Below are 25,201 nucleotides of genomic sequence, written 5' to 3'. Positions count from 1 at the left end.
TCACAAATTAAATTAAAGGTATACCCCTGTCGTTATACTGGGAACGACCCGTTCTTCAAGTGCCTGAGCACTGCGGATCCAAACTTTTCGTTGACTTGATCTATAGACATTCGGTAGGACTCCTTGGACGAGGGATCGGCACAGGACAGACAACACAGAAAAACGCGGACAAACATCCATGGCTTGAGTGGGATTCGAACCCATGGTCCCAGCGGCACAAGGCCCACGCCTCGGACCCCCCCCCCCCCCCCCCGATATTGTTATGGGAAATTGGTGTACATGCTTTAAACCATCATAATGAAAATGACGGCGATTTTTGTACTTAAATGTATCAGTTTTTTTTCAGATGTGGAGCTGTGGAAATACCAAAGAAATACAGTAATGAAATCGACACCCCTCACGATTTGCGAGTAGCAGAAGCACAGTTAATCTCTGAAGCTCAACTTGATGCGCAATCGTTTTTGTGAGGTGTCAAAACATGGCGACTGATCTTGCGTTTGGTGGGTGGATTAGACTATGTTTTGATGTGTATTTTGTAACATGTGTGGTAGTGTATATTGCTAGCTTTAGGAGATAATTGTAATATCGGAATAAATAAGAATTTAAAACTTTTTTCCATAAGTATTGCTGCTTATGTAATATTTAATTGACAAAATGATTTCACAATAGAGGAACTTTTGATTGTAATTACGATTTTAGGGTTAGTTCTATGAATACTGCAGGTGTTACAGGAATTGTGGTTGTGGTAAACATCGTAATTTTTATTGTCTGTTTCAGGGTCAGTTCCTCCGTATTATCGTGAAGTTTATAATATAATTTCACCGACTTCCAGTAATGTCAGTAAGGAATTATTTACCAAGTTGCTTGTCAAATCAGGGCTTCCATCTCAAACATTAAGTTCGGTAAGTAGTCAGAGAGTATTTTGAGTGGTGGATTTGAGGGATGTAACATTGTGTGTTCTAGTGTCATTGCAGTGGTGGATTTTCCACCCATTTGTGATGCCCTTGAGTATTTTAAATATTTACATTTGTATTTGATGTGCCTAATTTGTTGTAGGAATATTTGTATCTGTATAATAATTTTTCTCTAATACCAAGGCTACGTAAATTTCATGTTGAGAATGTGTTCAATTATGAAGTACTTGCATTAGTGTAATAATTGTATATATATTTTTTTTGTGCTATTCCTGTGTTCCTCTATTCATTTCAGTGGACAATATTTTAACCTTTAACATATATGAGAAATCTGTTCTATGGCAGTTAAACTTTGGAATACTGCTGTCTTCATTTTCCATGCCAGCTCTCCAAACTTTAACATTATATCTTATAATGCTTTGTGTGCAAATGTGATTTATATAAATATGAAAATGAGCTTACTAGGAGAGCATTTACATGAATGTTAAGTAATTGATTTGGCTACTACTTATGTACACGTAAGTATGATTTATTTTAAAGCCTTTGTCACGTGCTGCTATTAAGCTGTTGAATCTAATTTATGATTGAATGCTCTTTAGATTTTTCATATATAAAGTAAATAAAGTTGATCCTCCCTATTAGCAAACGTGAATTAAATTTCCTGATGAAACTTTTAAATTCTGATTATTGTGGAGTGCTATGATGAATGTAGTGATTATGTGTCTGTGTTGTTGACAGATTTGATTATGTATGTTGGAATTTAAAAATTAATGTAAAGAATCATCATGTAGGAATCCCGGATAATAGCAAAATATTCTAATTAAAGGATTGAGCATCGTATAAGGAATATGAGGATTTTTCTTTTTAAGTTTAGTAGTATTGTATTTCTTATAAAATTTTTTGTATGTTTTTAGATCTGGGAGCTCATTGACACAAAACAAGGATCACTTTCTCGAAGCAATTTGTACAAGGCTTTGGCCTTGGTTGCTTGGGCACAACAGGGCAAACAGCCAAGTGCAAAACTTCTAGAAAATTTTTCTGGGGAGGGCAAGTATTAAAGTTACTAGTTTTTTTATTGCTGGAAGTTACTGTACCAATGTTTAATCAGTTGAATCACTGCATTTTTATTTTAATTTTATGCAACCCATTGTTTAAATATGAAGTAAGCAAATATTAATGTTCTGTCTGGCCAAAGTATGTTCTGATTCTAGAGTTAATAAGTTAAGTACTTTATAATTCTGTAGGTTCCTTTGAGTAGGAATATAATATTCGCAGTTTTCGTATTGTAATTTGAGGGTTTGTATCTTTTTATTTTAACCAATTTAAGGCTTGACTTTTTGTTGTTATCATACTTTTCTGTGGCAGCTTGTAACGGGTGTAATTTTTGGGGTTTGACAGCATTTTGAGTTCGGCTTGTCATCATTTGAGTTGGTGCATCATATCATCTTGTGTTTTAGAGAAACATGTTGCTTTCATCTACAAGGTTGAAGTAAGTTGGGCTAGAATATTTGTGGGTTATATAAAGATAAAAAGGTAGACAGTTGGGCCAGGAAGCATAGGAAGATTGACCAGTACAAGCCATGGGGCAGGAGCTTGAAACCAGTTTCTGGTGTTATGTAACTTAGGAGCATATTGTGATATCATTTCTTAAATTTGAGTGTATTTATATTCCGATTCTGTTTTGGCTTATTGTAGAGCTTCCTCGACCTGAACTTGGTGACTTATCAGATCTTGCACCGGAGAGAACGACAAGTCTAACACAGCTTGGTTTACGATATCCTGACATCTGCCAGTTTGACACGATAGAAGTCGACTTGGTACCTGAAAAGAAAGGACTCTTTCTAAAACATGTAGAATATCAAGTATCCAGCAAGGTAATGTATACTATAGCAGATCTGTGTGTTTTTCAGGATAATAGGGGTGAAATTTTGGTGTGGGAAGACAGCATTAATAGGGTGTTTGTCACTTCTTCTTCTATGGCTCTCCGTTCCGTATTCAGTCCATGGCCTCCTCGATTCTTCACTTCCATTCATTCCTTTGTTAGGTCCGTCTGTCCGAAGCTTTGATCGAGGTTTCGAAACATCTTCCTCTTTACGGTGCAAGGTTGTTAGCCTTGTGACCAACTCCCAACCTGGAGGACCAGGGTACCTGTGTTAGTCTGACCTCTCCCCTCGACCAATCTGGCAAGGGAGGCCCTACCAGTAGCTATGCTACTGCCAGCATAGCTCTTGGGGTCACTGAGGTACTCAAGCCCCACCAGGTGTTTGTCACTGTTTGTTATAAAATGAACAGAGTACTTCTTGGGAAGCTTATAGTCGCCCAGGTCTTTTATGTAACTTGTAGGTTCATTGTGTTCACAGGAGCCTGCCATTGGTTCCTGTCTTTAGCGTGCTCAGCCCAATACATTATGTTTCATCCCATTTGTTATGATCCATTTTAATTTCCTGTCATCTGTACCTAGGTCTTCTGAGGAATATTTCTTTCAGGCTTTCCAAACAGAATTTTGTATGTTTCTCATTTTCTCCATGTCCTGTGTGCATGTAATATTAACATGGATGATACTAATGTCAGCACTTATTATGGTTTGTAATTATTGAAGTTTACGTTTTTATTAACAGAGATTTGGTACTCTTGTGAGGAGGCGGTACAATGATTTTGTGGCACTTCATGAGCTACTGCTTGTGAGATTTCCATACAGACTCATTCCTAAGCTGCCACCAAAGAAAATGGTTGGAGGTATACGCAACTTTTATCATTTGCAAAATGTACATTAAATGCAATTGATTCGTTGTTAGTAATACGTCTGCTATTCACTGAGAAAATTCTATCTAGTGAATGTTGGAATGATTCGCTTTCAGCGGATTCTCACTTTATCGAAGAGCGACGCAAATCCTTGAGAAGATGGTTGACGCTAGTAGCTCGTCATCCTGCACTAAGTGGGGACCCACTGCTTAGTTTCTTCCTGACGTACTCTGGAGCCGACGTTCAACATAAGATCCGAGAAATATTTAGGAGGGTGCCAGATGAATTCACCACTTCAGAGCTTGCAGCTCGTGCGAAGGTATAAACCTACGTATATCACATTTCGAATATAATTCTGTGATGAGAGCCGAGCTTGAATAATCAGTACATAATTTTCCACCAGGAATTGGTACCACCTGAAACGCACAGTGAATTTGCCAACAGTCGAGACCAGATTAGAGTTATACTTAATGGCGTATCTCGCCTCAAGCAAATTGCTGATGTCTTGGCATTGAGGTCACATGGGTAAGTAGATAACTACTTTTGCTACATTTTTAGCAGGAGTAGAAAATATCGTACTATGTCGTTTTGTCCGTATTGAAAGAATGCTATTTGTATTTGTTGTGTTAGCATAGTATTTACTTCTGAAAGAAATTTTTGAATTTATTTTTTATGATGTTTGTCTTTCATGTGTGTTGTATTTTCCAGAACTTCAGATATTTACTTCTGTTATTCTTACGGAGAACCCTGTGTGTTGTTTCTCGTTTAAAAAAAGATTATTTTTTGAGACGCATTATTTTTCAATTGAAATTTTTTTTCTGTAAGGCGTTATGTTGGCAGTCTTCTTTTTACCTTTGTCTGCTGTCCAGTGTACATATTTTTCCCATTCCAATTTTTTTTTTGTATAAAAGTAACATTTATGGTGTATTGACATCTAGGGGGAGGTTTTTGAATTTCCAGATGTGGAGCATCAACAAAATTGATAACCAGAGAATATTCAGAAATTTACATTATGTGATACTTTGTTATGAATGCATTTGTTGCATAATTCTGATGAACTATTTATTTATTTTCTTTTGGAAGTGATAGACTACAAACCGCACGTTGTCATAAGCAGGAAATGTTTATTCAGAATTTTATGTCTGATACAGAATATTGGTCACTTGTTTTGAATGATGTATACTTTTTAAATGTGGAAGAAAGACTTCAGATATGTGATCTTATTTCCATTCAGGTATGCGGCTGATATGGCTGAGCTCGGATCCCAACTAACCAGCCTGGCGAATGAGCCACATGGTTCATCAAATTGGGCTACAGGTGGTAACAGTGTTTGGGCTGACATGAAGAAAGGATTTCATATTATATCCAAGTGAGTTGCAGCTGTTGCAAAGAAACACGTTTTGTTTTCTTAGCCCATTGCGACTTGGCTTTATCTGATTTATTTATGTTGTTTTGGGCCTTCCTATATTCTCCTTCACTTTGGTCTGACCTGCGTCCCTACTTCAAGAAGAAGATAAAGACATTTTGCTACAATAGGTTCTCCAGAAATTAATGCTTTTTGTAACTCATTTACTTGTAACCCATTGTCCAGTCAATACTGAGTACTGTACGCGGTTGAATTTAGGAAAGATAATTGATCTTCTGTCATTGTAAAGTAATCTCATGTAAGTTATTAATTGAAATGCCGTGTTTTAGTGGAGCACATATTTGTACTACATTAGTACATCACATAAATGACCAATAAAGCTTGAAAGTAGTCATCTTCTGGGTCATAGTGTTCTGTAGTCTTGTAGAAGTTAACCAGTGTGTCAAGAGGTTATTGACCTAATGATGGAGGCAGCGAGGACCATTTGTTAACATCCCAGAAGACAGCCGTTTTCATATTCACTGCCACGAAAACCTCAAATCCTACCAGCAAAGTTTTGTTTTATTTCCAGGGAATTTAGTCTCTTGTCAAACAAAGCATTGCAGCAAGCTGTAAGGGAAGAAGATGAAGTCTGTGAGAGGCTAAACCTTTTGCTGGATATTTTGGTGGCTCACAGGGAACTTTGTGAGAGGCATGAAAAAGGTGTTTCACAGGATCACAACAAGGCTTTAGCAAAGATGCTGTCTCTGAAGAAGAGGCAGATGCAGGGAGTTATTAGAGGAACTGATGTACGTATTTATCCACAATACTACAGAATGGGCTGTTGAAATCAATGTGAAATTTAAAGTATTAATACAGGATTTATATTTGTTATGTTTAATTTTAAAGAAATTCCTTACTCAAAAAATATGAATACATGTTAGAATGAAATTTTTTACATGAAATATTAAAGTTTAGAGGTGTCATATAATAAATGGTAAATTATCTTATGCATATTTAGGTTTTACTATTGTTGTTTTAGAACAGATTTGTTCACTGCTGCCTTAATAATGTGAGATATGTCTGGAGCAGCAATTTAATGCCTTAGAAGTAAAGATATTGACCATATCAATGAAGATATTGTAACAGGCTCGGGTTTGAGGCTAACTCAACCAGGGGTCCCTTTACAGATTGGCTTTCTGCCCTCTTCTCTCTTCTTTACCTGAAGATGGAAGCAGAATCCAGCTTATCAAACGTGGTTTTGTGATTTTATAATTTAGATGGCGGACAAAATCGAAAAAAAAATTACATGAGAAAATTGTTTTGGTTTTCATGTTTTGTTCTGTAGATAAATCATTGAACTGTAGACAGCTGTTCTATCAGCATTCTTACAGATTGTTTGGGAGGGTTCTTTAAAGTTTTTCTTTTTTTTTGAGATATTTAATGTAAAAATAATACATTTTTTATCCCAAAATAATATATATTCTAAGCAGAGTTGTTTAAGCAAACTATATGGTGTTTAATTAGCTACTGATTTTTTTTGGTGGTGGCTAGTTCTTGTTGCTGTTTGATATTCATTTTTCACCCCTTACTTTCGTAATTTTCTTATACTCTCAGACATATATATTTTTGAAATGTGATGTGCATCTCTTGTGGAATGATTGCATATGCTCTGATGCTCTGTATCTGTACTTTTCTTTCAGGCTGAATCTGTGGAACAGTTGGAGACAAAGATGATGGAACAGGAATCTGTAATTGCTAATGTTGAGCTCCGCAATGCATTCTCTCTACACTGTCTCCACCTGGAGACACAGTTAGTACATGCACACTTAGAGATTCTGGCAGCCGTACTGGGAACTCTTGTCGCTGTGCAGATTAGGGGACATTCTGAGGTATGTATGCGTCAGGTGTGAAACGCTTTATTTAAACTTCCATTGGTCTAGAAGAGGTCCAACTTTATAGATTTTTCATTCATGGTTTTACAGCGTAGTATGAAAGTGGCGTTTTTGGTCGTAGTGTTATAGCACATAACTTGGAATTGCCACGAAAGCTTCTAAAATTTATGATGTCGTAATTTTATTAAAAATGCCGTAGGCTGAGATTGTAAATTTATGTTAGAGGCTTGGAAGTCGATGAAGAATTTCATCTCATCACATGTAAGGTTTGCTTCTATGTTACTAAGTGTGTCAGTATTCAGTTTAATAATTGTCTTATTGTTTTTTCAAAAATCCTTAATGCTATTAATAGCTTTATAAATGTATATTTTTGTTTGTGAAAATCACGAAAGTAAGGATCTCCTGAAGTGGTCTTGCCCACAGATCTAATGGGGAGCTAATTTGTCATCAGAATATTGTTTTTTGGAGAATCCGTGTTTTGTGGGATATTTTGAACATGAGTTGTAGCCTGTAAAGTGTCCAGAGGACACTTAGTGTGGGTGTCTTGCATCATCTGCTCCTCCCACTCCATTCTGGGAGTACAGTATTCTTAATGATTAAATAATTGAATGCGCATTATGGCATAAAATGACAATAATTGACAGTTTTTGTTTATAACAATTCTTTCAAATTATTGAGAATGATGTCTTATTATGTTTAAAATTACTGTTCTGTTTTCCCACTTAACGTATTCAGTTTTGTCTAATTTTCAAGTCTATTGCAGTCAGTATTTTACTTCTCAGTCCTTTCATTTTCAGCTAATTTCATTTACGTTTGTTAAGCAAATTAACATGAAGTTTGTGTGTCATTTGTTATTTCTCCCAAAATATTTATTTTATATTAAATTTGAGAGAATTCTAATCTTACAAGCAGGGTGGAGTGCCTTCAAACGGTATGCTCAGAATAGGAATATTTAATGTGTATGTTATAAGAAGAAAAATGTTTCTGGAAGATTGTCTTTCAAATTGAATTTGCAAAAATTAATATTTATGTTTTACCTTTATGACTGCTCAGGACATTATTGGAATCTACAGGTAGGTATACAGTATTACTATGCAAGTTTTTAATTTGGTTTGGAGTGACTTAGAATTCTGAAAATGATGTCTTATCGTCCCTTGTTTAACAACATTTCAAGTTTTAAAAGCATGTTATTTATGAATATGAAGGTGTCATCACATAGTTTGTAGATGGTAAAAGGAGAATTTACAGGATAAAACTGCATTTTGTAACATATATTTTAGTTATAGTCATTTTGAATAGTTTGATGCATGTTTTGTAATGAAATTAATTTGTATAAAAAAATATTCTGCTTACAAATAAAAGATACCCTCTGGGAAAGGTTAAAGTTTAGTAATACAAATAAAAGTGTAATAATATGATGTTAATGGCTGATTTTTCTTATTTGTTTGTACATTATTTAGTTTTCATAAAACACTCGTTACTTTATGAGTCGCGTGTAATTAAGTTGTATGTACTTGTAGATGGCGGACGTTTGGCAACTAATTCAGCCGACAGTCGCCAAATGCTTGCCAGATAAGAATCTGCAACATCCTGTAAATGGTACTACCCCATCTTCTGAGAAATGAATACTCATGAAGAGATATGTTGGTCAGTGTTCCTTAAAAGTTCGGTAGCAGCTGAGGAAGCTCATGGTGGCATGATGTGAATTTTAATTCAGTGAGTGAAATTCTGTTGGTGTCCCGAGAACTGGTAGGTACCTGTCATCTATTCTGCATTGACTGAATGAAGTGGGATGTCAAATGAACTGACTCATCAAGCCACAAATTAAATGTTGGTTTTAAGCTGGCATTTATAGGAATATATGTGCCAAATTCCAGATAACAATAATTTTATAGTAGTTTAGAACACCTTGTTCCTACCTGTTTAACGTTGTTCTTCATTTATTTAATACTAGTAGCTGATCTGGTGATAAGATGACAAAACACTGTTGTAGGTGTTTCTTTATGAAATGTGCGTTGAATGAATATTCATTTGTATTACTTAATAAGAATACTGTAGATAATTAGTGCCATTATGTTGAGTCTAACACCTACTGAGATTATCCAACTGTCTTTATGGCTGTTTTTAAAAGAAGAGAATTCATCGTCGTGTGTCAAGTGGCATTTATATCACAGGTGCGTGTAGACTGAAGTTTTAAGACATTCATTTTGTTTAATTTGGACAGATGTAGATGGGAGGATGGTATTAAAATGAATCTTAGAGAAATAGGCCGTGGCACAGGACAGGAATCAGTGGGTGGTTCTTGAACAGATGTGTAATAGTTGGCATTCTACTGCCGGAAATGTATCACATTCCTTAATAGCTACAAGAGTTTGATATTTTAGAAAGGTTTTACTTAACTGCATTTACATGACATTTGAAGGTTACATCACACAGAACTTCCTTTTAAGGGCTGTTCCTTTCCAAAGGAAAAATGTTACAAAATAATGCTATATATATATGCACCAATTGCTCTTAAGACTTCCATTTTTTCTCATATGAATAGATAGTCTAAATCATACTATTACTTCTTAATCTATTTGCATAATAGTTAATGAGACTTTTCTTATTTCTGAAGTTTCAAATTAACAATAGGGCTTCCTTTTAATTTTATAAACAATGAAAATCACATTCTTTTTGCAAAATTCCCATAGGAAACTCAAATTATGTTTTTTGTTTGTGCCTCAGAAGGCTTAAAATTAAAGTATGAATGTTATGTGTGGAAACTAGAAGAATTAAATTTGTAATGAGTTGAAGTACAGCTATGAAACTGTTTTTAACTCCAATACTATCTTATGTCATGAACCGGGATAGCTCAGTCAGTATAGTGACTAGCTATGGGCTGGACGGCCGGGGTTCGATCCCCGATGGGGGTAAAGGATTTTCCTCTAGCCTCTGCGTCCAGACTGGCTCTGGGGCCCACCCAGCCTCCTCTACAATGGGTACCGGGGTCCTTTCCCGGGGGTAAAGCCGGCCGGGGCGTGATGCTGACCACTCACCCCCCATCTAGTGCCAAGGTAGAGAAAGAGAGGAGCTATACCTCCACTTACCCCAAGCGCCTGTACGGCACGTAGCGGGACAAACTTTACTTACTATCTTATGTGTGATGATACAAAACAGTCCCACTTGCCTGTGCTAATGCACTGACAACTGCTTGTGTTGGTTGCTGAAATTTATATTGAAATTTTTTATGACATTCCGCATTCTCATTGCTTCATATACGCTCTCAAAATGCTTAGGAATTTCAGTTTAAAAACATAACCTGTTAGATGTTTACAGTGACGCTCAAGTGACAAAAATGCTTCTGTATTTATATTGTTCGACATCTATCCAGTGGTCAGTGTTGAGCCTTACTTTTTTATGTTAGGATAGTTTTTATCATCATGATTATAGTCCTGTTAGGTGTTAGGCTGTGTGGAATGTTACGGTTTTATTCCATCTGATCAGTCATCTTTCATATTTGTCTTCCTTCTATTCATGTGTTTTATAATCTGTTGATGTCCGTCATTCATACATGTTGTTTCTTATCAGTTAGATATTTTATATAAATCTGAGCTGATTGAATCTCATAAAATGCATTTACCTATAACAAAAGTTCTCAACTCTGTAACACATCAGAGGATTGTAAAGTGTAACTCTGTATCAGATAGTGTTCAATTATTCTGCAGTAGTGTATAAGAATTGAGCAAGTACTCCCTCCTTCATTCAAATTAATGTCACATCTTTCCACGTACATATTTATTTATTAATAGTATTTTGCCTGTTTTTTTGTAGTATGATTGCACATCACCAATTTGACCATCTGTTATTGTGTAGTGTTTGATGCTGTGAAGTAGATATACAAATAAATATGGAATTTAGATGTGGGTGATGGTTGTAGCAATTCCAGCTTGATCTTGCTGCTAGCATGCATCAGTAAGACCAAAACAATTTGTATAAGATTGAGCCTCCTTTTTGGCATCGTATCACTGAACATTCCATAGCTGAAGGTGATGTTATGAAAGTAGAAATTTAAATTTGATATATATTTTTATCTGTATATATGAGTTCTTGGTAGAATTTCAAATTTATGTAATGTAGATATTTGTAGAGGATATAAACAGAAGCACAGAGAATTTACAGACACAGGTAAGTATTTGGCATTATAATTCATATGCCGAACAGCGCCGTATTTGGTTTTAACAACTGTACCATGCATTTTTAATTATTTCAGAATTGTACAAGAGGTTTTGGAGAATGAAAGTCAGTTTAACATTTTAAAATTGTTTCAAAGGAATCAGTTTGAAAGAAATGAGATGGAAGTGCAATGGACCAGTGTTAGTGTTGTATGGATGAGGGAAAGTTGTCGTTCTTCGTCAGGAGGTTAAAGTACTAATTTATTCTTGTTATTATAGTGATAATTAAGGTTCCAGTGTGTCATGTCATAATAGAGAATTTAAATGTAACTGATACCTTGTTGATTTTACTCATACAGAGCCTTCACAAAACTGTGCGAAATGTCCGGAATATATCTTTTAAAATTGGGGTGTCTAGTCTTTTGCTAATGCAGTATATCCAAACAGTTGTAAATACTAGATTATGGCATATGTCTGCCTTTCCTAAATTCAGATTACAAGTGATATACTGTGGATGAATCTTCTAATCAATGTTCTCATAACAAGTACATCACATGTGTAGGTTTTTTGGTTAAGTGAGCAAGGTATCATAGTTTGTGCAAATGCAGAATGGAAGACATGTGAAAGCATGGTTTAGAGAAGTTGCACATTATACATTTCATGACAGAAAGGGAAATAATGACTGTAGCTTTTTTTTTTTTTTTTGATCTGACATTCAAAAACTAATGGAAGGAAGTCCGATCCAAAACTAAAATTAATATGGTATAAATAAAATGTATTGAACTTACAGTTGTGTCTAAATTTGAAAATAATGCTGTATCACTATAGCAAAGCAGTTGAGAAAAATAAATTTGAAATTGTCATAATTTGAAAGGTTTATGAGCAGATAAATTTTAAAACTGCTTGGTAATTTACCATTTTTTGTAACTGGTGTACAATTTGTCGGTACGTAATATACAAGGCTGATGTTTATCAGCATAATACTGGTCATGTGGAAAATAACAAAATTGTAAGTGGTACTTTCATATCTTTAATTTAAATGTAGTGGTAAGATTTCTTATGTCTGACAAGTAAATAGCAAGTATCTTGGAATTTGCTTTCGGGAATGTCTCTTTTACTAAAGGTATGAAAGTACGGCATCATGTATTATCACTTGTTTATTCTATTACGTATATCTAAACATTTTTAATTATGAATTTAAGGTCAAGTTTAAATTTAGTACCCAGGTACCTGATTTGATACCAAGTGCAAATATGAAAACTATCATTTTTTGCCTTCATGAAATTGCAAGCGTTATGTTCTGATGATATCACTTGATAATTTGAATACTCTGTGAGATGTTACATAAGAAGGAGGATTTAACATTATATTGATACAGAAGCAGGAACTTGTACTGAGATTCTATAACTGATGAAGCAGTACTTTATTTATTATTGCTGTAATTAATGTAACAATATGTCAGCTTCATTTTGTATATTAGGTGCGAAGATGTGGTTATAGTTGAGATAAGATGTGACACAATTTTTACTCCTGAAATAAGCAACATTCCTATTTAGTTTTACCTGCCTTGAGACACATCACATGGCTTTTATATATATTTTTTGTACAGGATTAAGGTTTAATATGGATCTGGAGTGACTTTTTCCCTTTCTGTATTTGACAGTAAGTAGAGGACTTAACATGATTCAAAGGACTCTGTAAAGGGAAGTGAGATATTTCTGGTACAGTGGAGTCTGTATAACCAGACTACGTACGATTGTAGTACTAAGAATTATGAAGATTTCTGTCTTCTGGGTTGTTGCGCTGTGTAGTCTGGTCGCTGTTAACCAACGTTTCAGAGGTCGTACTGCCTCCGTCATCAGGGTGATGAAGATTTCTGTCTTCTGGGTTGTTGCGCTGTGTAGTCTGGTCGATGTTAACCAACGTTTCAGAGGTCGTACTGCCTCTGTCATCAGGGTGATGAAGATTTCTGTCTTCTGGGTTGTTGCGCTGTGTAGTCTGGTCGATGTTTATCAACGTTTCAGAGGTCATACTGCCTCCGTCATCGCCCTGATGACGGAGGCAGTATGAAAGCTGTCATATTATAAAAAAATTGTGCTTGTGGGATTTTGGACACTTGTCACAAAGTTTCTAGGATTTTGCAGACATTTGACAGAAGACGTGAAATTTGAATTTTCAGTTGCCTAAATTTGAATTAAATTCTTTCAACAGCGGTTAGAAGAGAATGATTATTACTGTACTCATGTTGACTGAATTATTCAGATGTCTGATTTGTGGTAATAATTTGTGTTCTTTTTTGTTTATTTATCAGCAGTACAAAGGTTATGTAGCATCATTATTTTACACACATATAGGTATATAGAAGAGTACCTCAGTGCAATGAGTGACTATGGGCTGGACAATTAAGTTTCAATTCCTGGCAAGGGTAATAATGTTTCTTCTAACCTCTGCATCCAGGTAGCATTGGGGCCTACCCAGCCTCCTATCCAATGGGTATGAGGGGCCCTTTTTCCTGGTTTGTAAAGCTGGCTACTCACGTACATCTATTGCTGAGGTCAAGGTCTATTATCCCTACATCTTCATAACATGGTGCTTACAAAGTATGAAGGACAACTTTACTGTTACCTTACACGTATGTACGTATGTTATCTCAGTAAGGGGCACTGCTGTGGGTGGTAGTGAAATTCACTCCAGAGTCATAACAAAGCTTGGGCCAATGGTGGGACTTCTTTAGAAGTGAATAGAATTTGGTATATGTTATAGATGTTAAATATTGTTAGAAAGATCTGGTCACAAATTAGTTTGCATTCTAGATATATAGATAATTGTTTTGTTTGTACATACACGTTATATTTTTAAAGTATTATTGTTATTGCTCATGGCATCGAATTTATAATTGTTTTACATTTAATTTAATTGATTTAGAAGACATAAAATTGTTGAAGATTCACTTGTTTGAGATTTACATATTTCTATCAGTAAGTACTTATTTAAAATTAAATAAAAGTGGTCTGTAACAAAAGCTTGAAGTGTGGCTTTGAACACAAATATTTTCTTTTGTTCTACATTGCTGTAAGGTTTAGATGTATCTTGTTGCAGCAGTATCCTTTGAATTGTTTAGTGAGACAGTTTCCAGATCATAATACAAAGTGTGTAAATCAATTTGTTACTTTGTATTAAAGTGACAAAATTTCATACTGTTCCTAAAAGAGATCTGAGTGATTGTATAATATAATTATTTCAGACAGTAATGTAAGAAATTGACGTTATTCTTAGGAATAATGCCAGAATGATTAAATTACTGTAACATTTAAATAAGTCAGGGAAATATAAATTTGTTTTATGTATATAAATCTCACAGTTCAAATTTTATTTAATGTATGTGATTACATGTTAAAATCAGCATAAGACAATAAAATATTCCTTGCCTCATGTAATACTGTGCATGTAACATTGCAGTATGTACTTTTCAGCTTTTGAACTATCAAAGTGTCTGCTAAAATCCAGTGGGAAGTTACGTGGCTTTTTTCTTTAATATTTTTCTTGCATTTTAGAATAGAAATATGTTTCACATTTATTTAACTTTCTTACTGCATTCTGATAATCAGACACCTTTTCTCTGTGACTTATCATCTTCTCTTTGGACCCATTATACCACTCAGATCTTGATACCTGCATTTTTTTAATTTCCTTGAAGACGCCAGTCATCCACCTTCATACACCTTTCACCAGTGTCATCCAAATCATAGCATAATAAAATGTTTAGTGGCAAACTTTTGTTACTTGATTATACATTGTTACAGTTTGTTACAAAAATGATCACAATCTTTTTATATATATCAACCATCAATATATACAGTGCTGAGCTAAATATTGTGTGCACAAAATTGGAATGCACTTATCATAAGGAGGGTGAGAAATGATGATTAAGCAGTGGAAAAGAGGATAGTGTAACTATGTACAATATATAAATGTTATGTGCTTGTATATGATGATGCTTTGAAATATTTCCCAAATGAAGCTGTTTATAAAATTTATCATGAAATGGAAATCAGTACAACCCCTTCTGCCTCCCTTCCTCAAATCCCACTGCTTGCATTTTATACATTGAACATCTGTTTACATTGATATTTCTTTCAGATGGATCACAAATTTGTAATAATACTGAGAGTTCCTGAAATTAATAGGGTAGTAATCCTTTATAAATATCAGACATAATGATACTATTCATAGAAAGAGAAAAAAACATACCATTTTTTATAGCCACACGGCTTTCAAAAAATAACTTCAAAATCTCTGCAGTATTGAATTCATAAACGATTAATTTCATTTGGGGTACTTACATATGTTATAATTTATGTACTAGATTTTATAAGCAAATGTTTCTGTTAAATGTTGAAAGGGTTTATAACACCTACCATTCGAGTTTTATCAATGTTACAAATATGTTTGCAACCTATGAACACACGTATTGTCAGTTAGATTATAGTCTGAACTTTTCTAAATTTATATATATAATTAGCCTTTGATTTAAGTAGGCCTGTATATTATATATTAAGTAGTATAAAATATGAAAGTATCATCATTATGTAGGCTAGTTATTTAAGCTCAAGCTACTCTTTAATTTATTTTAACTTTCATTTTTATAAAACATTTAGTATTAATCTTCCCAGGTACATGCACACGCACAGAGTGTGATACATGGACCACAGAAATATTATTTTTCATGATTTGCTCATATACGTGCACGTTATTCTGTTCCATAAGACTACCTCTTTAATTTTGTTTTGCAAATAAACAGTGTGATTTTAAGTTATTCCACTTGAACAGTCTTAAATACTATATATAAAAATTAGGTAAAATGTCACTGCCACATTTTACTTAAAAAGAAAGTATACCCCACCTTGCGATAATATGTAAATTTATCAAACATACCTATCGAGATACAATACCTCTGAAGTACACGAACCTTAAAATAATTATATCTAAAGTGAATGTAGCAGATACTAGAGTTGTCCATATTATACAATGTTCCTCAGCGCTGCGTGGATACGGACGTTTAAGCGATTCTCAAAGTCATAACCTTTGTAATTAGTTTCAGCTTGAAGAAGTAATATCTTTCCTTCCTCAGCAGTCTGAAACAAAGACAAAATATGTATATCAAAGAAGAATAAGCTAGTACTTTTGCCAGCTGTGCAGCCATGTGGGGGGGATCCCCCCAGTAATCCTCTGTGATAACATCATCTGATAGGCAGACACCAGACTTCACCTTGCAAAGGTCAAATTCTGACAAATTTACCAGAACTGTTACACTGTGTATACATTTCCTAATTTAATTAACAATTGTATCAATCAATTTGCTTTTGTGCAAATTAACCTACTTTGCACTAATAACAAGCAGTCATGTGTGCAGAAGTCTCACTCAATGTTTTCCTGATTATCTCAACCTTTTAGTCACAGATATATGTTTCTAATGTTATTTTGAAGTACGGCTCTAAAAAGCAAATTTTGCCATTCATATGCAAAACCAAAGAACAGTAATTAAGTTTGTATATGTTCTGTATATATAACATCCATGATTTAAATGGATGGTTTAGAGCTTACGAAGTCTTCAGAAGTACTCTTTCTTATTTCAGAAACAAGCAGAACCTTGTTGAAATCCAATGTGTTAAGAAAAAATGCTTACTATAATTTATTTGATTAGTGAACTTTCCCACGTCACTGTTACTTTAGTAAACATGTCTGAGATGACTGTACTCACTTTAGGATTTTTACACAGCAGGATACCGAGTTCATAAAGGGCAAAGGCTGAAATGTGATGGTCTCCTGTTGCAGTTTGTCCTGTCATCCCTCCTCCAATTTCACAAGTTTCTAATTCACCTCGCTTCGCAAGACAGGTCCGGAAGCTGGCTACTGCTTCTTCATGGAGTCCCAGACAGCACTGAGCAGCCCCCATGACAAGGTGGTGGAGACCCACCATGGGATCCTGACTAGCTGACTGACAGTCTGTATGTTAAATAAAGTATAGAAAACTTTCTACACAATGCATTTGAAGGTCTAAAAATTATTCTGACATATGTGAGAAGTAATATAGGGATTTTAAACTGATGTTATAGTATTATTATAGTTAATATAATTTTAGACCAAGAAACCTCCCATATGGGAGGAGGCCAAGGCCCGATATGGGCTGCAGAGCCATTGGATGGATGGAATATAATTTTATCTTAAATCAAATGAAAATAAGTGAAAATGTCCTTTGCTGTATTCATCTAGCAACTTCCAGATTTGTTGAATGTACATAAGTTGTGTTTGGTAAGTAGATACTATTTCTAACCGTAGCTTACAGAGATATAAAAGTAAGCCTGTTGAGTACCTTCCAAGAGATTATTTATGTGCTGAATACTGCAAGATGGGAGAGCATTCCACAGGAAGAGGAGTTCAAAGGCCAAAAGTCTGTAGTAGGTGTGGTCAAATTTTTCACTGTCTTGTTCCCCAGGAAAACGATTAATTCTCCTCAAGATAAACGTTTCCAACTGGGTGTTGCGTTGCTGTGATGATGCTGACAATTCAGCTACTTCTTGTGTTAACCTGATTGCTTCATTCAGATTGCCAGATGCCCCTGTACAAACTGATGCAATACTTGAAGGTCAGTGTTAAATAAGCATCCCTCTCCAATAGATGTCTCTTCCTTTCATTAATCTCGCATTCCTTTATTGCATGGATGTGATAATGATTATATTATTTGGGAAAAAAAAGGAATTAATTATCCACTCTAAGGTGAAACAGGCCACTGATACATAGTTTTGCAATATTGAGTCTATTCATTTTATTTTTTAAAGTTTTTTAGATAATAAAGTATGCATGGAGTACCAGACAAAATGGTATTGCACTGTCACCTCCCTTTGGCACAGTATGTTATTAAAAATAAAGACTTCTTACAGAATTATTGTATGATCCAGGTAACTCGGTCAGTACAGTGTTTGCCTACAGACTAGATGACCGCGGTTTGATCCTCAGCAAGGGCAAAAGTTTTTTCTAGTCTCGGCATCCTAACTGGCTCCAGGGCCCACCCAGTCTCCGGTCTAACGGGTTCCTTTCCCTGGGTTAAAGCGTGACGCCGGCCACTCATCTCTATGCAGTGCCAAGGTCAAGAATGTGTAGGAGCTAACTGCCTCCTCCGAAGTGCCACCATGGTGTATAGTGGGACAGCTTTACTTTTATAGAATCATGGCACGATTAACCATTCCATATGGGGCAAGTTTCAGAAGTAACAACAGGTTGTTTTAGTTTTCAGGAATGTTTTTTTTTAACTCTTTCATGCTTTCCAAACATGAATAAATTTAAACCAATTGATCTTTACATAATTATTTTTCCGAAGATATGTTAATTTCAGATGTTAATATCTGCGAACAATTTAATTCTCATTTAACGTAAATATTTTTATTATCAAGTATTTCTAATGGTACTACGTGTCATCAGCTAGTTGAACCAGTAACTTTAATTCTGTTTATTGCGTCTGTGGATAAAGGTTCTGGAAATTCACTAAACACATTTTATCATTTACTCTTGCATGTTTATTTAAAATAACAACGAAATAGATGGATGTCTCACCGCCATGAAAACCTCAAATCCTACTTAATCACTAAATACATACTTTGAAACATACCTGCAGCGAGGTAAGTATAGAAGCTCTTCGACCATCGTGACCTAAGTTTGAGCTGTAAGAAACATTGATGTGCCTGATTCCAGTCCAGTTGAATCAGATGACACCATCCAACTTCATGTAAACACAGCAGCTGAATTTCTCTTTGTGGAGATTTCACCACTGCTGCCTGGTATGCTTCAATGGCATCATCAATATTAGACTGCAAACATAGGTTGTGCTAGGTTGGATCCAAGTTAAGGAATCGTATGCAGTCACACGTGATCAAAATGGTTCCAGTAACACCTCATTAAAATCTGACATTGGTTAATGTAAATAATATATTAATAAAGAGAGAATAAATAATAGCACAATTTTCAGGGATATGTGTTGTGGGAACTGTAGTGTGATGGATCTAGATCAGGATCATATTGAGTGGTTGACTTTGATATTAATGATGTTGAATCTTTCAGTTCTGTTAAATTGAAATAAATGTGTCGTGGGAGAAATGGCAGGTGAACCATAGAAAGACAAAAAGAAAGAACATTCTATTATGATTGCAGGTACTGAAGAAAGGCAGCTACTGGAAATGCACCTAGTGAAAATTTGCTCAGAAAGGACATAACATTCATCAAGAGGATTCTAGATGTAATCTGCAGATTATTTTTGCCAAAATGAATTGTAGTGTCGTCACGAATGTTACAGTTCCCACCTTTATCAAAAACATATTAACTCTGTTAACATATTTGACAGCTTAGAAATTTTTCAGACGAACTCAGAGGTTGATGCAGGCAATACAAAAGACAAACATGACCTCTGTACCAGCTTATCTTAATGTTTAAACATGAATCTCACACATGTTTATAGTAGCGTGCTTAATCATCTTTTATAGCAGCTGCAATAGCATCCTTTGGCCAGTTATTGAGCATCCATAATGTTTTCCTGCACAATCCTTTTTAATTCATCAAATGCAAGTTCAACCTAACTCTTACCTGCTTCTCACCAGTCTGTGGTCTGCTTCAGTCCCTTCAAAGATATACCCTGTTCAAATCTGCACCATCTTACCTTAAGCCTTTCAACACGGCCTTTAAAGAATAGGAACAGTGCTGATTGTCCAAAGTCTGGTTGAGATTCTCTTATCAGATTCTGTGCTGCTTCTACCCCTGCTTGGACATTGGACCCATCCAGGGCAAAGAATGGACGGACAATGGTGTGATACCACAGGAGAGCCAACCTGCCAATATGAGTTTGGTGAATCAGATGAATTACAGGACTATTATCCATGTTCCATATGGCGTTATTTTAGTGAACTAACGTGTTATTTTTAATTCGCACTGCTTGTTAGAGTAATCCCTTTAATTTTAAGTTTTGTTTAGAGGCATTATATAAATGCGTAACTACAAGCAGTTTATACTAGCATCCACAGAGTTGACTCTGGAGAAAAAATATTAGAAACTTATTAAAAGATAACGTAGTGATATTACAGCTGAATTGTCTCCAGTATATACAAGTTCAAGACTAGGATTTTCCAAAGTTGGAGTGTTTAGTCATGAGGAAGTTCAAGTTTTCACAAATAACGGTCTTCTTTTAAGTTCATCGTACAGTTAGGACCAGCATACTAAGATGGGTTACCTAACAGGATACAGTAAAGTAAATTCAACTTTGTTGCATTCTGAATATAAATCAATGCAAGATACAACATAAATAATATTAAAAAACAAAAGAATTGTATTAAAAATGAGGTTTTAATGGAGAACACACACACACACAAATCTATTCTCCTGTCTTAAGCATATAATTTACTGTTGAAACTCAAACTTTCAGCCAGTAAATGTGCATACTAGGCTTGTCTGATGTGGTTCTTCCATCTACAAAGTTAGAGTAATTTGGTCCAAATTTCACATATCTCAAAAGAGTGACCAACATAGTCAATAAGCTTACCATTCATAAAACCGTACCATTACCTCTTACCATTCATACATATGGCATTAAACATACGTAACACTAAATTAGAGAAATAATTTCTCTAAATATTGTGGATGTTTAACGATTAACTTACGATGCTAACGGTGCCCTCATATCATGACCTTGACGAGCAAACATGAGAGCTGCAATGCCCACTTGACGGTCACCCTCAAATCCAAGGAAGTGGATCAACTTGAGCAATGAAGGAGGGAGAAGAGAAATGCAAAGTTGGAAGATTCCATAACCAAAACTGACTGCTGACATTAATCTTGATACGACTTCGGGGGGTGCACTGTCACTATAAAAGAAAGAGTATCACTGAGGGGCAAAATATAGTTCAATATGCTTTTCAAGTAATTTAGGTATCTTCGTTGCATAAGTCAATATTATTAGCTGTTCTGCTGCATAATTTCTGTTAGTACAAAATGCTTTGGTTGCAAAAATAAATTTGAATTTTTATCATTTTATTTTTTTACACTACTTATTGTCATGTTCACCTTAAGATGCAGAATCTGGAAATAAGAGTTCAGTAATGTAACCTTCTGTAATCTGTTTACATCTGAAAGAAGCTGTCACATTATAATAGTGTTACATAAAGTACAAATTATGAAGCTTGTCAGTACCTAATTGTTTCCAGTCTTTTGTCATTTCATGTCTTAGGTCCAAATTGCTTAAACTGAACTTATTCCTCCCCAAAAAATTACTAATACGACTATTGTCTATTGTCTTGTGTTTATGGCTGTGTTATTTACTCTTCCAGGTGCAACACCGGGGTTCCTCCACTTCATATGCAACGGCAGTTCATGCCGTAAGCCATCATTTTATATTACTTGTAATATAGGAAAAGTAACAGTACTTACTTTGAATTACCATCTGAATGTAAACTGAATGAAGATAGAATGGAAAATGGATTGCGGAAGCCATTACTTCTTCCATTAGGTGTAGTACTTCCACTTGGTGTCGGAGCTGAAATGTTGCAAGATGGAACAGACCATTCAGATGTCGGACTCTGCAGGTTTGGATTACTGGGACCACGAGTAATAACCTTCCATGATGGAAACTGAGAACCTAAGTAAACATGTAAGACATTATTGATATTAAACGCAGCAAGCATGAACATTGCTGTTTTGTAAGATTTGAGGTTTTCACAGCGGTGAGTATGAAGATTTCTGTCTTCTGTTGACGGAGGCAGTATGACCTCCGAAACGTTGGTAAACATCGACCAGACTACACAGCGCAACAACCCAGAAGACAGAAATCTTCATCGCCCTGATGACGGAGGCAGTATGACCTCTGAAACTTTGGTAAACATCGACCAGACTACACAGCGCAACAACCCAGAAGACAGAAATCTTCATGAACATTGCTGTCTTCTGGGTTGCAGCACCGTGTAGTCTGGTAGAAGTTTACCGGGGTTTCAGAGGTCTGTGCCGCCTCCATCATCATGTAAATGACAAGGCGCTACAACCCAGAAGACAGCCATCTTCAAAATTAGATTTGTTCAATTTAGAGCAGCCAAGTAGATTTTTCATCATAATTTCCACATGATCATGCTAGTGCCACTTTATATAGGAAAATTTGAAAAATATATACCTTTCTGTTACTGTAATTTGTTTTTAGAATGTAGACCAACATACCAGTTGCATTAAGTCTAAATTTGGCAAACAAGTATGATTTTAAAAATTTCTTTTTATTATCCATACATTTTAAAATTTGAAGGGCCAAAGTAACACCTTCTGCTTCAATATAATATTTGTTTAAAGGGATAGAAATTACAGTTCTTGAATCTTCAGGCACGACAATTGAGTGCAGACGTTACTACGGGTCGAATGCATAACGCATGACATACCTGGAACATCATCGTAACCAAATGTTTTTCTGTAGAGCTGCAGAATTTGGGAATAAGTATGCTGATATACTTTCCAGGCCTTACGAAGGACCCACCCCCCTTTAACATAGCTGGTGAGGTCTTGCTGGAGGAATGTAAGAAGGGCAACACACACTTGTGAGTCTGCTAAGATAATCTGCTCTTCCAGCTTCTCTGCTTGAGCCCGTTCCTAAAAGGTAAAAATTATGCCATTCAATTGGAACCACTTCCTTCCATATCCTTTCCAATTTACTGTTCACTAATTGTTAGCGATCAACACAATATAATTTAAGTAACTGGCAGCATTGTTAAATAAATTCCCTTTTTTCACAGATTAAGTATTTTGAAATTCTTCATTACCAATTGCACAACTTCCACCAATCTACAATGCATTTCCTCTCTCTACAACTCTGTTTTACAGTTGCTTTATTTTTCTTAGCCTTTTTGCTGACTCTATACACTGTCTTTGGTACATCATATGAGCTCATTTTTATCCCTTTTTAATAGAAATTTATAACAAAAACAGAAGCACAAATGCTAACAAGGTTTTTCTGTGGGATATGCCTTGTGTAAAGAAATACATTTCATGTAAAGGCAACACACAAACAATTAGTGATCTTATGACTTAAATGTAAACAGCATCTCTCTAAGAAACAGGAGATGCGTGTTCAAATCCTACTTCAACAACTGTTACCATGTTCCTAATTTCGGTTTCAGTTCATTTTATTTTGTGGTTTAAGAAAGTTAATGCCAAGAACTCCAGGAAATTAAATTTAAACTACTCTTAATATATATTGAAAACTCACCAATGAGTTATCACTTCCAAACATTTTGTTTCTTACTGCTTTCAGCCAGCCTATATCTTGGGCACACCTCTTTTCCATATCACGCAGTGTTTGTAGAGATTCTTGAAGTTTATCATCTTCAAACGTCATTAGCGCGTTCTGAAATAAATGCATACCCACGCTCAAATTAAGGTAAATGATCTTTGTAGCTTTTTATGTTTTCGTCACTTTCTATTTTGTGACAAATGAAATATGAAACAAAAGATACGCGAACATATAAACTGTTATACGAGCAGTGATAAATACAGAACAACTATAAAACAAAATTAAATCCAACAGCAATTTTTATTCAGCCATTACTGATACATGCATTAAGAGTGCTGCATAAATATACTAAAGATAATGTACCATAGGACTGGTGTACCAGATTACATACTGAAAGTATTTTGTTATAAGAAGACAGCCATCTTCAGACACACTGCTGTGAAAACCTCATATTCTACTATTTTGATATAATCTGAAGTGGGTCATGTACATGGCTTATGTTAATTAGGAACCTTGCTTACCATGAATGTTACAAAACAATATCCAGCTGCCATCTGGACATTATCTTTTCGTTCCCCAAAGAGTTGTTCAGCCTCAGTTATCTTATTGTTAAGGAGGAGCTGAATACCTTCTCTTGCCAGATGCCAGTCATAATCTGTCTTGCCATTAGTCTCCTGCATTGTGTTGGCTACGTTTAAAACTCTCAGATGTAAATGCAGAATTTCATTTTATGTAAATCATTCTCTGTTTAAAAAATTAATAGAATATTAATACAAATAATAAATGTTGATAAATTATACACAAATATTTAATCTCATTTTCAGTGAGACAATGCTGAAATCTCTACAGAGTTGGGCATAAGATGTGCTGATTATATACAGCAATAAACATGTATAATAGTGAGTTAATTCATAATGCCCTAGATGTTTTAATGACCTTCATGTACTCACCTCAAGGAAGTAATGTGCTATTCCCTGTAGAATCATTAACATGGTTACATTAAATGTTCTCAGAAATTGTAACTAGTTGTTTTCTGTAGTCTCTTAATGCCCACACAGTCCCTTTCCTCTTTCATGCCCTGAGCCGTTATCAGGCCCATTCGTTATTCTCCCCTTCCCCAGCACAAGGAATCTGCTACCAAACAGGGCAGTGCAAACAAAAATCAATTCTGCCAGTTAAGGTGGTGTTTAAAAATGTGTATTACTGTCGATCACTTTTCTCAAAGTAACCTATCAAAACTGGTTAATTTAAAGCTGCAGATATTCCACCCACATTTGCTTCGGGGTAACAATAATAATATGTGGTGTATTAATTCATTTTCACGCACTTTGCAAAATATAATTTTTCGTGCTAATTTTTGTCGTAATTATATATTTTCGGCGAGTGAAATCCTTTGTGCTCAAAATGTTGACATTGGGATGGTTAATTTCAAAATAAAATGTATTAATAACGGGGTATTGGCAGCAAATGATTACGTCGAGAATTGACTCCCATGTCTGCACTAATCGGCAACTTGGCGTGTAGGTGATGTAAAATTCTTAGAAATTGGAGCGATTGTACTAGTAATTGAAAGCATTTGACGATGGGCTCGACTGCACGTATTGAATTTCTACGGAAAACTGAAACGTGAGAGACGTTTTTAGCAAGGAGTGGCCAGGACGTCCTTTACGTGGTGCCCGTAACTGTCGCTCACGCACCAAGTAGTTTGTCAATTGTTATAATGCTAACAATTTAGAAGATACCCCTTCAGTCAATATTATAGTGATGGGAACAAACTGTTCATTAAACAAAATGCCACAGGACTTTTTATATGGTGCATAACTTTGGTACACAGCTTTCTTAGGTAT

General features: G+C 35.3%; 2 protein-coding genes across 5 annotated transcripts; one reads left to right on the top strand and one right to left on the bottom strand.

Moving 5' to 3' along the window:
* Positions 1-350: 350 nt before the first annotated feature.
* Positions 351-15,087, top strand: LOC110839113 (sorting nexin-8). Of its 3 annotated transcripts, XM_087349851.1 has the most exons (12): positions 351-500; positions 778-902; positions 1,829-1,961; positions 2,610-2,788; positions 3,533-3,650; positions 3,773-3,975; positions 4,060-4,181; positions 4,891-5,025; positions 5,594-5,810; positions 6,705-6,893; positions 7,950-7,969; positions 8,417-15,087. In XM_087349851.1, exons 1-12 carry the CDS (start codon positions 479-481, stop codon positions 8,436-8,438), a joined length of 1,485 nt encoding a protein of 494 aa, XP_087205977.1. In that variant the 5' UTR covers positions 351-478; the 3' UTR covers positions 8,439-15,087. The 3 variants fall into 3 exon arrangements, with proteins under 3 accessions (XP_087205977.1, XP_021938678.1, XP_087205976.1); XM_022082986.2 differs by lacking the exon at positions 7,950-7,969; XM_087349850.1 differs by lacking the exons at positions 351-500; positions 7,950-7,969 and adding an exon at positions 502-547.
* Positions 14,807-25,165, bottom strand: LOC110839111 (tetratricopeptide repeat protein 39C). 2 transcript variants are annotated; one of them, XM_022082981.2, is made up of 11 exons: positions 24,305-25,160; positions 23,876-24,098; positions 23,331-23,468; positions 22,507-22,714; positions 21,518-21,725; positions 20,752-20,955; positions 19,758-19,926; positions 18,717-18,915; positions 17,424-17,678; positions 16,812-17,056; positions 14,807-16,185 (listed from the first exon to the last, which is right to left on the bottom strand). In XM_022082981.2, exons 2-11 carry the CDS (start codon positions 24,032-24,034, stop codon positions 16,072-16,074), a joined length of 1,899 nt encoding a protein of 632 aa, XP_021938673.1. In that variant the 5' UTR covers positions 24,035-24,098; positions 24,305-25,160; the 3' UTR covers positions 14,807-16,071. The 2 variants fall into 2 exon arrangements, with proteins under 2 accessions (XP_021938673.1, XP_087205970.1); XM_087349844.1 differs by lacking the exon at positions 17,424-17,678 and having other exon boundaries at positions 24,305-25,165.
* Positions 25,166-25,201: the final 36 nt, after the last annotated feature.

Source organism: Zootermopsis nevadensis, unplaced genomic scaffold (assembly GCF_977971745.1).
Source record: "Zootermopsis nevadensis isolate Lab colony 2312 unplaced genomic scaffold, Znev_1.0 Znev_ptg000016l, whole genome shotgun sequence".
NCBI lineage: Eukaryota > Metazoa > Arthropoda > Insecta > Blattodea > Termopsidae > Zootermopsis > Zootermopsis nevadensis.
The sequence above is the reverse complement of the archived record's forward strand: the minus strand, read 5'-3'. Positions and strand labels throughout refer to the sequence as shown.

Coding starts and splice junctions, on each gene's coding strand:
- LOC110839113 (XM_022082986.2), top strand. CDS start 479: ATGGCGACTGATCTTGCGTTTG. Junction 2,789..3,532: donor AATATCAAGTATCCAGCAAG/GTAATGTATACT, acceptor TTTTATTAACAG/AGATTTGGTACTCTTGTGAG. Junction 5,811..6,704: donor GAGTTATTAGAGGAACTGAT/GTACGTATTTAT, acceptor CTTTTCTTTCAG/GCTGAATCTGTGGAACAGTT.
- LOC110839111 (XM_022082981.2), bottom strand. CDS start 24,034: ATGCAGGAGACTAATGGCAAGACAGATTATGACTGGCATCTGGCAAGA. Junction 17,679..18,716: donor CTATACTTACCTCGCTGCAG/GTATGTTTCAAA, acceptor GTATTGCATCAG/TTTGTACAGGGGCATCTGGC. Junction 16,186..16,811: donor TGCTGTGTAAAAATCCTAAA/GTGAGTACAGTC, acceptor TCTTTGTTTCAG/ACTGCTGAGGAAGGAAAGAT.